Source organism: Zootermopsis nevadensis, unplaced genomic scaffold, assembly GCF_977971745.1.
Source record: "Zootermopsis nevadensis isolate Lab colony 2312 unplaced genomic scaffold, Znev_1.0 Znev_ptg000028l, whole genome shotgun sequence".
Lineage (NCBI taxonomy): Eukaryota > Metazoa > Arthropoda > Insecta > Blattodea > Termopsidae > Zootermopsis > Zootermopsis nevadensis.
The window spans coordinates 14,016,139-14,028,871 of NW_028259160.1; the positions used below are offsets into that span (position 1 = coordinate 14,016,139).

The 12,733-nt window shown below is 37.5% G+C and overlaps 3 protein-coding genes across 7 annotated transcripts in view; 2 read left to right on the plus strand and 1 right to left on the minus strand.

Moving 5' to 3' along the window:
- Positions 1-12,733, minus strand: part of LOC110832816 (uncharacterized) — a 124,702-nt gene that overhangs the window by 28,320 nt on the left and 83,649 nt on the right. The gene's annotated exons all lie outside the window — the stretch shown is intronic.
- The window catches only part of LOC110832819 (uncharacterized), a 32,228-nt gene that overhangs the window by 11,576 nt on the left and 7,919 nt on the right, over positions 1-12,733 (plus strand). The window contains exons 3-4 of the mRNA XM_087356962.1: positions 11,947-12,182; positions 12,456-12,628. Coding sequence (XP_087213088.1) covers positions 12,580-12,628 — 49 coding nt within the window. The 5' untranslated portion in view covers positions 11,947-12,182; positions 12,456-12,579. The remainder of the gene's footprint in view (positions 1-11,946; positions 12,183-12,455; positions 12,629-12,733) is intronic.
- On the plus strand, positions 8,034-10,772 carry LOC147872352 (CD180 antigen-like). Its single transcript, XM_087357171.1, has one exon. The coding sequence runs from the start codon at positions 8,877-8,879 to the stop codon at positions 9,909-9,911; it is 1,035 nt and encodes a 344-aa protein (XP_087213297.1). The 5' UTR covers positions 8,034-8,876; the 3' UTR covers positions 9,912-10,772.

Consider the following 12,733-nt stretch of genomic DNA (forward strand, 5'->3'; position numbering starts at 1 on the left):
AATTCTCTATTCCTGTCCATAATAATGTCATGGCACTCGTAACCTATTTGCTGAATACTGCAATTTTTATTAAAGAGAATGAACAACAGTCTCCATTTGACTTATTAGAACGGTAAAGAGATTCTGGCGTTTGGTACAACTCAGAATTTATATTTTTCTCTTATTAACAAAATCCTGCTAATAGACATTTTACTGAGACATTTAAATCTTCGTTAAACAGTCACAACCTGTTTCTATAAAATCTAGTTTAATGACATTCTCTCATACAATTCTAGATCTTCAAATTAATTCCTTCCCACTTGCACATTTACACGCATTTCACCCTAACAACATGATGTGAAGTGGTACAAATTAGCAAGCTCATCTCATAATTGTTTCTCTTACTCTGTCACGTTAAGACTCAACAATCCGAATAGTTTATCTTCAGCACCTCGATGTTAAACATCGTCCCTCCACCCGCCTGACCGAATTTCGCACGCGCGTCAAGGAACATTCTGCAAAATAAAACTGAAATATCTGTATCAAGATGAACATCACTCAGCATCAGCAACGTACGTGGCGGGAGAAGACTGGGCAAATCGATGGAGCTAATAACAGACTGCTGTATAGGGAAAGCCCTCATAAAACCCGCCCGTAGCATTTCTATGACTGCGATGTTCAGTACACACAAAACGTTTCTTTCACCATACGAAATATCTGATGTCTAGTAGCAGTTATCAATGGTTAAGAGATGGATTTATTTTTTGGGGGTCGCACGTATTTTCGATTTCTGTCATCTTCCTCAGTCACTCCAGGTGGGTGCCCTTATAATGAAGAGCAGTAAGCACATCTGACACGTTGGAAACTTCTACCAGACTACACGGCTCAACATCCCAGACGACAGACATCTTTATGGATATCACCAGGGTTACGAGACATACATTTGTAACAAATTTGCTTTACCAGAGTAGGGGTGTAGGGGGCTAGTTCTTACAATTTTTTGTACATTTATTCTTAAAATTTACAAAGTTAGTAATTATGGTTTCAGGTACTACTACCATTCGGCTAAATTAATAACATTTTTTCAAAGGCCTATTCATTTTTGTTTCATCACAAAACTTGTTTATTTAAGAAAAGGCGGTTTGTAACAATGTGCCCCGTTATGGTGCTAGTTGTTACAGTGAGGGGAAAAATTGTTACAACATATTGTATTAGTAAACAGAAGGAACAATTCTGACCTTTATTAAGTAATTAATTACAGACAATATACCAATTAACAATTAATTACAGAAATTAACTTCAAACATATGAAACATTTTCATCATATATTAGTAGTTTGTTTTAACGAGATTCTTCAAGAAGAGACTTCATCAGCTGCTGACTCATGAGATGTTGCTGCAAATGAGTGATTTTTAAACTAAAACATAACAACTTGCCCGTATACCAACTAGCCCCCTTCTCCCCTACGTTTCACGAATGAACGATTTTACCCACAACACTGAACTGTGCCGACGCATCACCCAGGAGAAACATCTTCTATACAGCTGCTGAAAGCATTAGGCTATTGAGCTTCTAAATGGGAAGGGGAGACTGCGAAAAGAGTGGTTGCTATAAATCATATCGTCAATTCGTCTCAGCCAAGCGACAATGAGAGATCTCGTAAACTGTGATCTATCATAGGCCTACGAAGCCTGAGTCAGTAAAACAGGCTTCGATTCCACCTGTCAAAATATTTTTAAAGAAACTTTGTTCCAGATTCGGTGGTTTTATAGTGGAAACGCATTAAAGGTTTTACATTTAAAACTGCATTACCATTCTACAGCTCGTTAGTTTTACACTACTGTGCATTTAAATTTAACTCCTGAAGGGGTGGTGGTAACTACTTATGTGTAAATTCTGCGTACTTCAACGTTCTGTGACTGGAGATTTATCCTAAAGAGTGTGCTTTTGATGTTAATTTGTTTCTAAGTGAATCTTGTGACGACTTCACAGATTCATACTGCTGTAGCATTCTTATCCAGCCTCCAAATTTTAAGTATCAAACGTTATACCGGTACTTACCTTGCGTAAAGATCATCCTTAATTCAGATTAAGGATTTCTGTTATAAATTCGATTAAAATAAATGCTATTAGACTGTTCTATTAAACGGGTAAAATCTTAGTAAGAGAACTTACTGGCTGTGAGTATTTCTTACTTCTCTAACATCTTCATTTTCATAATGCCCTTAAAAGAAGGCCGAATGAGCGAAGTCTGGTAACATTCTAACAATATAGCCACCCCCTCACACGTCTGTCAGCATCAGATGTCACTTTCCTGGCGTTTTAAGGTAAGGATTTATTCCGTCTGGGAGAGCGGAGGAAAAGCACCAAGGCGCGGTTAGATTCGTGGCATCTAGTACGGCTATCACAATGCACATTCCCCCCTTTTCTCACACATTTTGACACGCTCTTTAAAGGGTTTCTACAAAAAGAACGTTAATTTTAAGTTCTCCAAGATCCATGCCAGTTCACTCAGTTGTATCCGTGTCGAATGGAAGCAGCTTACTAGTACACGGATACGACATCTGACAGAATTTTTATTAAGATGTAAAAACGTTTATTGTGTTCAGAACTTTATACGTTCCTCTCACGAATTTCATGAAATGAACGTAATAGAAAGGAAGCATCTACACCCCCCCCCCTGCTCGTCCGAATATTTAATCTCGGAAATCACTCAAATTACTAAATTTTATGAGGAGGGATTACATAATAGAGCTTCATACATTCCACCTGTCAGCTCGAAGAAGACTGGCAGGTTTTGTGTAGCATTATGGAAACGAGAAATGCATGCAAAGAAGTAGTCTAAAACTTGAACAGAAAATACTATTTTCTTTCTCAAGATCTGTTAATTTCCACTGTCGAATAGAGCTGAACATAAACACAGGTATTTATAAATTTACATTGCCGCCATAAATAAAGCTCAGTGTAATGAATTTTTCACCAACTGGTAATAGACTTGATGGAAATTGGCTCTTGAAATGCTCCAGCATTGAACATTACGCAGTGACAGCGGTCTGCAAAATAACAAGTGTGCTTGACAAACTGGACTAAATAGGAGCAGTTGGTCGGTCAGTGTGCGAGGCCATTGGGATGCAAGAGATGGAATGCTCCGAACAGCGTGTTTCACGTGAATAAACAAAACTGGAACTCTGCTAAAAACGGCAAGTTCAATTTACTTTCGAAGAACAATGTCGGTCCGGCATCCAGTGACATTTCATACGAGCTCATTTTTTGTACGTTATGCACTGAAAAAATACACCAACGCAAAACTCAATTCATGTTGGATTTCTGTAAAATATATACACTATAATCCAACGATTCTCCAAAGTCGTTTATTTTCATCTACACTAAAACTGAAAACGGCAAAACCAAAGGAGTTCACAAATCCACTTTTGAGAAAACTTGATTTATTTTCCCACAGGAATAATTGGCACGTACATAACTATTTACCGTTATAGTTCACTAACATCTTTCGCATCCAGAATTATAAGTTGAAGTTATTTTACACTTGAGTTGTTTTTACGAGTACACACATAACGTTGCGAAAACACTATATGATTCAAGCGGTTATGTCTCTTTTCACTGCTGGGTTGACCCATTTAAGCCGCTGTGGGTTTCAGTGGTTTCTTTATAGAAAATTTTTATGGAAAATTTTAACGACCAGTTTTGCACAAGGGCAGACATAAATTTTAAGCTTACTTCGTTATAAGAAATATATTTGTCGGTAATACAGCACGTAATTTCAGTGCCGGTGTCCTAACAACCAAGAACTGTAGCGTAAAGGATTTCTCGCATTTTAACTGAATTATTAGATCAAGTAGTTCGGAATTTGATGCAGTGGATAGAAAATTAAATTAAATTCTCTCTACTTTTAACTAGCTTATCCACGTGCCACTGACACACAGCTATTGTAAGTGTTGACTATACAAAAAACAAATTTCTTAAAAACCCCTGCATTCATCGGAGGAAAAAATCAAATTTTGGGAGTTTCTGACGCGAGCATAAATACTATGGCGCGCGGGGACAAATACCACTTGCCCTAGACAACTCTGACGTCACGCGCAATATACATAGGTCAAAGGTCAAATTCTGGCTATTCGTTATTTCCTACCGTGTTGCCCGCTATAACGGGAGAGTTTGGAGTAATGCAGCTGTATGTTTCAATTACATTTCTTTGCTCGCAAGCATTAATTTGTTTTTATAATTCAATCACAAAGTTACGAATCAGTTATAATGAATTAACGCTGTCACCACATTAATTGCGAGATTCACGAAAAATCTTACGATTTTAAGTGTAGCGCGATTGAGACATTCGGAATGAATTATAATCTCTTTGTTCGTCCGTTCGAAATGCTGTGACGTACTACACGTAGAAACTGAGAGTTTTACCAAGGCGAGTCTATGAATAAATTCCATCAGACTGAAACTGCTCTGAGGTCTACGGAACCTCACACCAAATGGATACAGGAGTTTCTTTATCAGGTGCTAAAGCTTTAAGCAGTCTACTTACTACCATATAATCCGAGATCCAGAATGTGTAGTGCTTAACCACCACGTCTCTAAACGTCCTAAGCACAGGGGCAACTTTAGTTTTTTGATACTGAAAAATAACTTTAAATCCTGCAGTAAATCTCGCCTGCTACTTACGTTAGAGCTTGTAAATCATAATATTTATTACAAACATTCTCTCGTGGGGCCCATAAATGGATGTGTGATGTATAGTCTCATAATATAATGTTAATTAATGGAAACATTAATTAGGCGGGAGAAGCAGTGATGCCTATACATAGGTACAGACAAAGAGACAAGTAATACAAGGCGTCATAGGCTCATTAAAACGTTGGAAATTAACAATACCGTTTGCAGAACACTGTATATCATGATATTGATTTACCGAAATGAGTCTATAGTTCAACAAGGCCGTTGCATAACCCTGGATTCTGAGATGCAGAGCCTTTGAAAGCTACGACGCAATACAGAACCGTACACGCATCCTAAAGCACGTCGGTGCGTTATTTCACGGCGTTTTAGCAACTGCATCGTGTCGAATGGGATGACTGTAAATGAATCAAAAAAAAAAAAAAAAGGCGGCCGTGGGCTGCTTTAAGTTAATATATAAGCATTTAGCCTGACCGATTGAGGCTAACCACGAACAAATATACTCAATATTGCCGATATCAGAGATGAGAATCAAACGCAGGACCTCCTGAATACGATGTATTTCAGCTTCCCTTTACTATATCTAACCAGTTTTCACGACGAGGGCAAAGGGACAGACAGACACACACTTTAACTCATCAATCACGTCACTGGCTTCAGTGAATCATTTCAAAGCCTGAAACACAACAGCGCTTAATAAGAATGACTACGGAACTCAATGAAGACAGCGCATCACTGTAAACTGACGAATCGAATGTCAGCCTGATAAAGCTCTTCGTAGTTTTACTCAGATACTTAAAAAAACGCCGGGGCAGCGTTCAATGAGTCAAGAAATAGAAAATATGTGACATTTGAACATTAATATGTGCTATTTGTATAACAGCAGTGTTCCCCATGAGGCACGTGATCGTGGTCGGGTTTCGTTAAATTAGGTTAGGTTTGTTCAAGGCGGAGTGCGAGAAAGAAATGTTGACAATGACGTATTTGGCGACCCTCGATGTCAATACCCAAACACTTCTTTCAGGGTTGTGGCTTCTTTTCCTCCAGTCTCGTCGTCGAAGTAAACAATGGTCTTGACATCATTTCTTTATCGAGTTTAGTTTTCTAACTACAGAAACCACCATCGCTGGGAATAGAAGCCAGGACAATTTTCAGAATTTTGACCTTTATAAAATCTCCTCCTGGTCTCAGGGCATAGGAATGTCAAGTCTGGGGCAAACTAGTTTGTCCTTCCCAGACTTATAAGCGAACATATGGCTGCAATTTCAGTCCTACTTGTAAGGTTACGAACATAACCTCGTACATAAAGATCACGTGTGAGAACCTGCGAGCAAGCTGGTGTTTTCTTGTAAGATTTTAGGTTTTTACAGCGGTGAGTATGAAGATTTCTGTCTTCTGGGTTGTTGCACTGTGTAGTCTGGTCGATGTTAACCAACGTTTCAGAGGTCATACTGCCTCCGTCATCAGGGCGATTCTTAGTATGAAGATTTCCGTCTTCTGGGTTGTTGCGCTGTGTAGTCTGGTCGATGTTAACCAAAGTTTCAGAGGTCATACTGCCTATCTGACTCGCCCTGATGACGGAGGCAGTATGACCTCTGAAACGTTGGTTAACATCGACCAGACTACACAGCGCAACAACCCAGAAGACGGAAATCTGGTGTTTTCTTGTTTGCGGTGTGAGTTAAATCAACTGTCGGATCCCCATATCTGGCAGTGAAACAGCGAATATTTTTCGTCTGTAGAGGTAGGTACGAGACCCCAGAGCGAATCTACAAATGGACTGTGCTCTGAGCCAAGCCGCTCGATATAAGCGAACGCCAACCTCTGCCGAGGCTCGCACACGCACGGACGGACGTTATCACCGATACTAACAACAGGTGGCCGACTTCTTTCGAAGGTTTCATTTTAATTTCTACCAGCTACTTGGATAAAACAAAAAACAATAAGATAATGCTGGAAATTTGATTATCCGTTCTTACTTGGTCTTACGAATGTGTTATTTAAGCCACTCCATTGGTGTAATTTCTACATTCCGGTAGTCAACGTAAAACCTCAATTTCCTCTTCGTCTTCTCTTCCTCCTTCTTCTATTTTATACGAGCTCGAAAAGTGTTCGGTCCTCAATTTACGATTTCTTGCCAGCGTTTCGTCTTCTGGTTGGCTGAACCGTCGTCTACTGGGTCGTTCCTTGCTTCTCCTTTATCGCTACTTTAATTCTAATACCCTTCTCGGTATAGAACCCGTATATGCACACACTGAACAAAATAAGAGATAAATGAGTTTTCGAAAGGCGACTGTCTCTTTGTCAAGAATAAGGATTTTTCTGAATCACGAATTAATTGCAATATCGCTTTATTATAGTTGTGTGCGGTAATACTTTCTCGTTATTCTTTTTATTTATAATCTTCCGTATTAGAAAAACGTATTTCTGACAACCTTCACAAAATCATGACAAACTTAACACGGGGTTCATATAATTAAGATGGCTGCCAGACAAAACGATATTTTCCTGACTGATATTTTTATTATAAATAGCACACCAAAACAATGTGTAGAATCCGGTACTCAACACTAGAAACACAGAAAAATGATTCTTAAAAGCTATGAAGCACATAAAATTACTTCAAATTAGTAACTAATTTCCTTCACTGCTTTACTTCGTGAAATGGTGATACAGACGACATTACAGCGCTGCTGCCATCATAACAGAAGAAAGAACATTTATTCTCTCGTGCTATGCTTGTGAGAAATAAACAGAAAGAACACGTAATTCTCTTTTCAATCGTAACTACCTGTGACAGATTCCCTTAAACGGGAATTTCCTCGTTGAAAGGCAGTTTAAAACGATATTATATACAAATGCAAATCTATGGTATCGTGAAGGCTGCTATGAAACTGTTAAAAATATAAACTCCTGAAACCAGGAACGCCACATGAGAGATCTCGTTGGATATACAAGACTACGCGTCCACAAAGTTGCCTACATAAGGTGTTTCGAAACTACCATTCTACCTAGAATGGACGGAGTGTGAGTGCTCAAAGTTTTTGATAAGGGTAGTGTCGACAAGTAAACGTAGATCAACTGTATATGTGATTCTAAAGTCCATCAAACAGCATCTTAAACAAATCAGACACGGCTGTGGAATCATTATTACTCCATAAATTTATGTTTTGAGGAGGGGGATTGCCTTACATTCTGGAAAGTTTTGCACGAAACCGACCTGACGCTGCTAGACAAATGAGGGAACCGCATAACCGTTTATCGTTATCACAAACCTTATCCTTAGGGTTCGACTTTGACATAAAGTAAGTTGAATTGCGATAACTGGTGAGATAAAACAGAGATACAATACACAATGGAAACGAAGTTCTGTGGAGGCCATGTTTTAGTATCTGTTGGGCCAGAAAAAAAATACTCTGATGTAAGCACTTTACAAAATTGTGCACTTTCTGTAACCGAAGACGCATTAGCAATTCATGTTATAGGTTCGTGGGGAAACAAAAATTATTCTTCATCCAGCTACAAAGAAGTGAAATGTGAGATGAACGACACCTACTTCAGTCAGTGCAATTATGAGTTCACGGAAGAGTGAACGATCTGTGAAATTGTGCAGTGGGCCTGAATGCAGGAAAAGTGTTGTGTTGTGGTTTAAATGCAGTTAAAAACTAAAGACGTTAAAAAGTGTACCATACGATAGTAAGTACAGGAGGTTCGCTACACTTAACTTTAAAACACGTGAATTAAGTCTAAAGAGAATAATTCATCTCGAACCAGAAGTGAATGAACGACCAATAGAAAATGCAACACCCAAATGACACTGATTTAGTACTCATTAAATGAAACGGGGCACATTTTTGGAGAGAATATACTTCGAATTGTTTTCAGAAAAGAAGCAGAAATATTTTATTTTATGGCTAGACGTGTAAATTTAGCAAGGTTGAGTACAGTTTAGCAAGTTCGCGTAACTGAACCTATACACTTTAAATGCGACGGTGACGATATGATTTCACTTAATATCACATAATAGATATTAACCCATTTTCCAAGGAACTGTGTTTCGTAAATTGTACTCCCTTGGACAAAAAAGAAGTGTTGCAGCAAAGGTGATTTGGCTATCTACAACATAATCTATCCGGACTGTTTCAAGATATTTTCGCTGGAGTGTGTTACAAGAACTGGCTGTAAATAACAAGAGGATCATGTCATACATTATTTTAGCTCTTTTCCTTTCTATTTTTCAAGTGACAGCAAAATGTCCTAATCACGGCAATTGTTCTTCAGAAGAAAGAGTAGAGAGCCCTGATACTTCACTTACAACGTTTCCTGCTGACTACTGGCAGGCAACGAACGTGTCCCACAACACAATTTCTAGTGTAAAGCGCTACAGCCTGTGGAATAGGTCGGCCGAGGTTATCGATATCAGCAACAGTGTTATCGATAGTATCGACCGACTTGCTTTTATGGGAAAGGATCGTGTCAGAGAAATTAATATCTCTTGGAACAATATCAAATTCATCTACCCTGAAACATTTTTATTTACCCCGAAACTGTCACGACTGTCACTTGCAAATAACAGATTTCTGTCATTAAAGAATGGTTTGATGTTCAGTGGAAACTCATTGAAAGTCCTTGACCTCAGTTACTGCAACATTTCCAGGATAGAGCAAACCACCATAAAATATGGCGTAACTAACTTAAAAGAACTATATTTGCAGCATAATAAAATAACTTACTTTAGTAGGGATTCTTTAAATTCGTTAACAAATCTTAAAATAATGAATATTGGTTACAACAACTTACACTCTATTGACATAGATATGTTTGTTTCTCTGAAAAGCCTGATGGAATTAAATCTTGAAAATAATCCTATTCCATGCCACTGTAGCTTAAAAGAAATATATATATCGTTCCTGGCGCAAAAAATCAAATTTGAAAATATGACATGTGAAGTAAACTCTGAAAATGACCATAAAACAGACTGGTTGATATTCTTTGAGAGCACGAATTGCAATTACAGAAATGAAATGAAAACCGTGAGCGCTACAAAGGACAGAGATCACAACGACGAGTCTGACGCGGAAGATTCTGATGAGCTGTCAGCTGCCACTATAGCTATCATAGCACTTCTGGTTGTTGTTGCCGTAATTGTTGTGTGCACGTGTCTTTTAAGCAAAAACCAAGATTGCCTTGGGGCAATTGGCTGTGCTCTCATTTGCATCGAATGTCTACCTTGATCCCTTCCGTCCGAATTTAGGTTCTTTAATATTCTTAATTTAAATGATAGCAGAAGTGGAAAGAATTGTCTGTCTAAAAATTGCCCCTTCCCCAAACAGCTATAATTGATAAATCAATCATTTAAGCATGCTTAAATTGGAATGGGTAATAGTTCTTCATCTTGGTCATGAGGATTAAGGAAATAAAAAGCTCATTAAGAATCCTGCACTGGTAATTACAGTTTTTTATAAATGATATAGAGATTCTGCCTCAGACTCACCAAACTATGGAGATCCATAGTCTAAGAGAATACGAGATTGACGTATAGAATCCTAAGTGGGATTTGAGGTTTTCGAGGCGGTGAGTCGAAAGGTGGCTGTCTTCTGGTTTGTAGCGCCGTGTAGTCTGGTAGAAGTTTACCAACGTTCTGCCTCCGTCATCAGGGCGATGACTTTCGTAAACTTTTACCAGACTACACGGCGCTACAACCCATAAGACAGCCATCTTCGTATAACATTCTGTCACACAACAACAATTTGTTATTATTATAAAACAGTAACTTTTAACTTATATCTGATATTTCACCTTTTCTCATTACAACTTCAACTGTCCACTTAAATATATATATATATATATATATATATGTTAACGTACGAAAGAAAGTCGACCTGTTTATGAACTGTAATTATACAAATAATATTTTACAACTAAACAAGATACACAGAAATATTTTACCACTGTGAAAACTGTTCCAATTTGGAGTTCCCATATTATTTGCTTTTAGCAATTTCCTTCCATAAAAACTGTAGAAGCATTTAGTTTCATTTTGGTTCTGCAAGTATGTAATGCAAATAAACAAATAAATATTGTATCCAAATGTGTGTTAAAGTTTGTTTGCATATGCCATAAACACACGAACTGATATCACAAACACACGAGGTAGAGGAAATAAATTCAGACTCTAACGTATCATACTGACTGAATACAGTACGTAGTATGGCATTATAATGCGAAACAATGCACTGTTAGCAATTATTAGTTTTTAAGTGTGCCTCTCAGAATTGAAACGTAGAACGAGCACAAAAACGCCAGACGCAACCATAACAGAACATACCTTTGCCCAACAGCACCGAGGGATTTCCAATATTGTGCTTTTATAGAAATTAAGTTTAAATAAGCAATTATTAGTTTTTATTATTCACAGGAAAAGCTAGTGTTCAGTCCCGCTGAAGCGGATGCAGGTCATACGTACATTCTGCCATACTCAGTATTAAACTGGATTCAGAATGCCAGAAAGTTTCCTGGGTTGTTTCATTTACTGGGCGAGAAGTTTGTGTTACAAATGTCACGCGAGTGTAGCTGAGCATTAACTGTGAGAATAAGCAAGAGACCTGTACTGTTTGCCAATCACCGCCTATAATTTGCACGGAATAACACAAATCCCTTACCAGATATTCGTGGCATAAGATGGCTGTCTTCTGGATTGTTGCGCCGAGTAGTCTGGTAGAAGTTTACCAAGGTTTCAGATGTACTTTCTGCCTCCATCATCAGGGCGATGAGTACGAATAAAAGCAGATATTAGTGAGACAGAGTGTCAGCATTGAAATGGTCCTAATATATATTTAGGGCCATTTCAATTTTATTAAGTGAAAACATATTTTGAAATCGATCCCGTTTCTTCAATATATTGCTTAATTACAACCACTTGTTTGGACGCTGTGATGTCTGAAACTTTGGTTTTGGAAGCAAAAAACCCACGCCAGAATGAGCCTCGAATATTAATGCATTTAAAAATATTTAATAAAAATTCCGAAGTTATGTGAAGAAATTCTAACAGTTCCCCTCTGGAGTGTCTATATGTATTACTTCGTTACATCGGACGTCTGCTTTACTTCGCGTTCAATCGTACATTTAATATTTCGATCATTTATTAAATTTAGACAGAAGATCGTATATGTTTAAAACAAATGTTTATTATTAAACATGCTTAATGACAAATATTCGGTAAGAAATTCTATACCGAATTAAAACTCAATCTTTTCTGTTACTTTTCAGGTACGGGTGATGGGCCTTAAGACTTTAAAGCATTTAAAATATGAATACATTAATAATCGAACACTACAGTAAAGAATCTAACCAAAAGACTGTGATTTTAAAATATATAAGTTTTTGGACTATTCATCGCGGTTTTTCACTCGCTTCTCCAATGATTCAACTCAATCAATATGCCATCTACATCAGCTGTCTGTGAGATAAATCCAATTCTCCAGAATGCCATCACCTGCCATCTAGTGAGTAAATTTTAAACACATTTAACTTCACAATTAATTTTTCAATAATTAAATTATGAATTCAGCCGACAATATGAACATGAATCTTTAAAATAAAAAGTATAAAATTATACAATAAACGAATACACAGATGTTTTTTATGAAATACACATCTTCTAAAATAATAACAATAAAATAATTACATTCCTAAAGAGTGATTTTAATTGTGTGACAAACACTGAAGTGTTTGTGTTCAGTCCCGTATTTAAATTAAAAACAAATGTTGCTTTTCAGGACCATCTTCCCAGACTGTCGAGGACATTACGAATTCCAAGATGGCCTCCAGGTAGCGCTGGTGTAGATACACTACGAAACTTAAACAGTACGTCTTTTGATTGGTTTGTCGGCTGGTGACGTCATGAAGCGGCTGTTCACAGCCTGCTTGATCATCCTTCTAATAATTAATGGTTCGTTTAAAATCTCATTATATATATTTAAACATTCAGACAACTTTCAATATGAAACTGCAGATTATGTGTTAATAGATTTAAAGTGATATACAAACACACGCA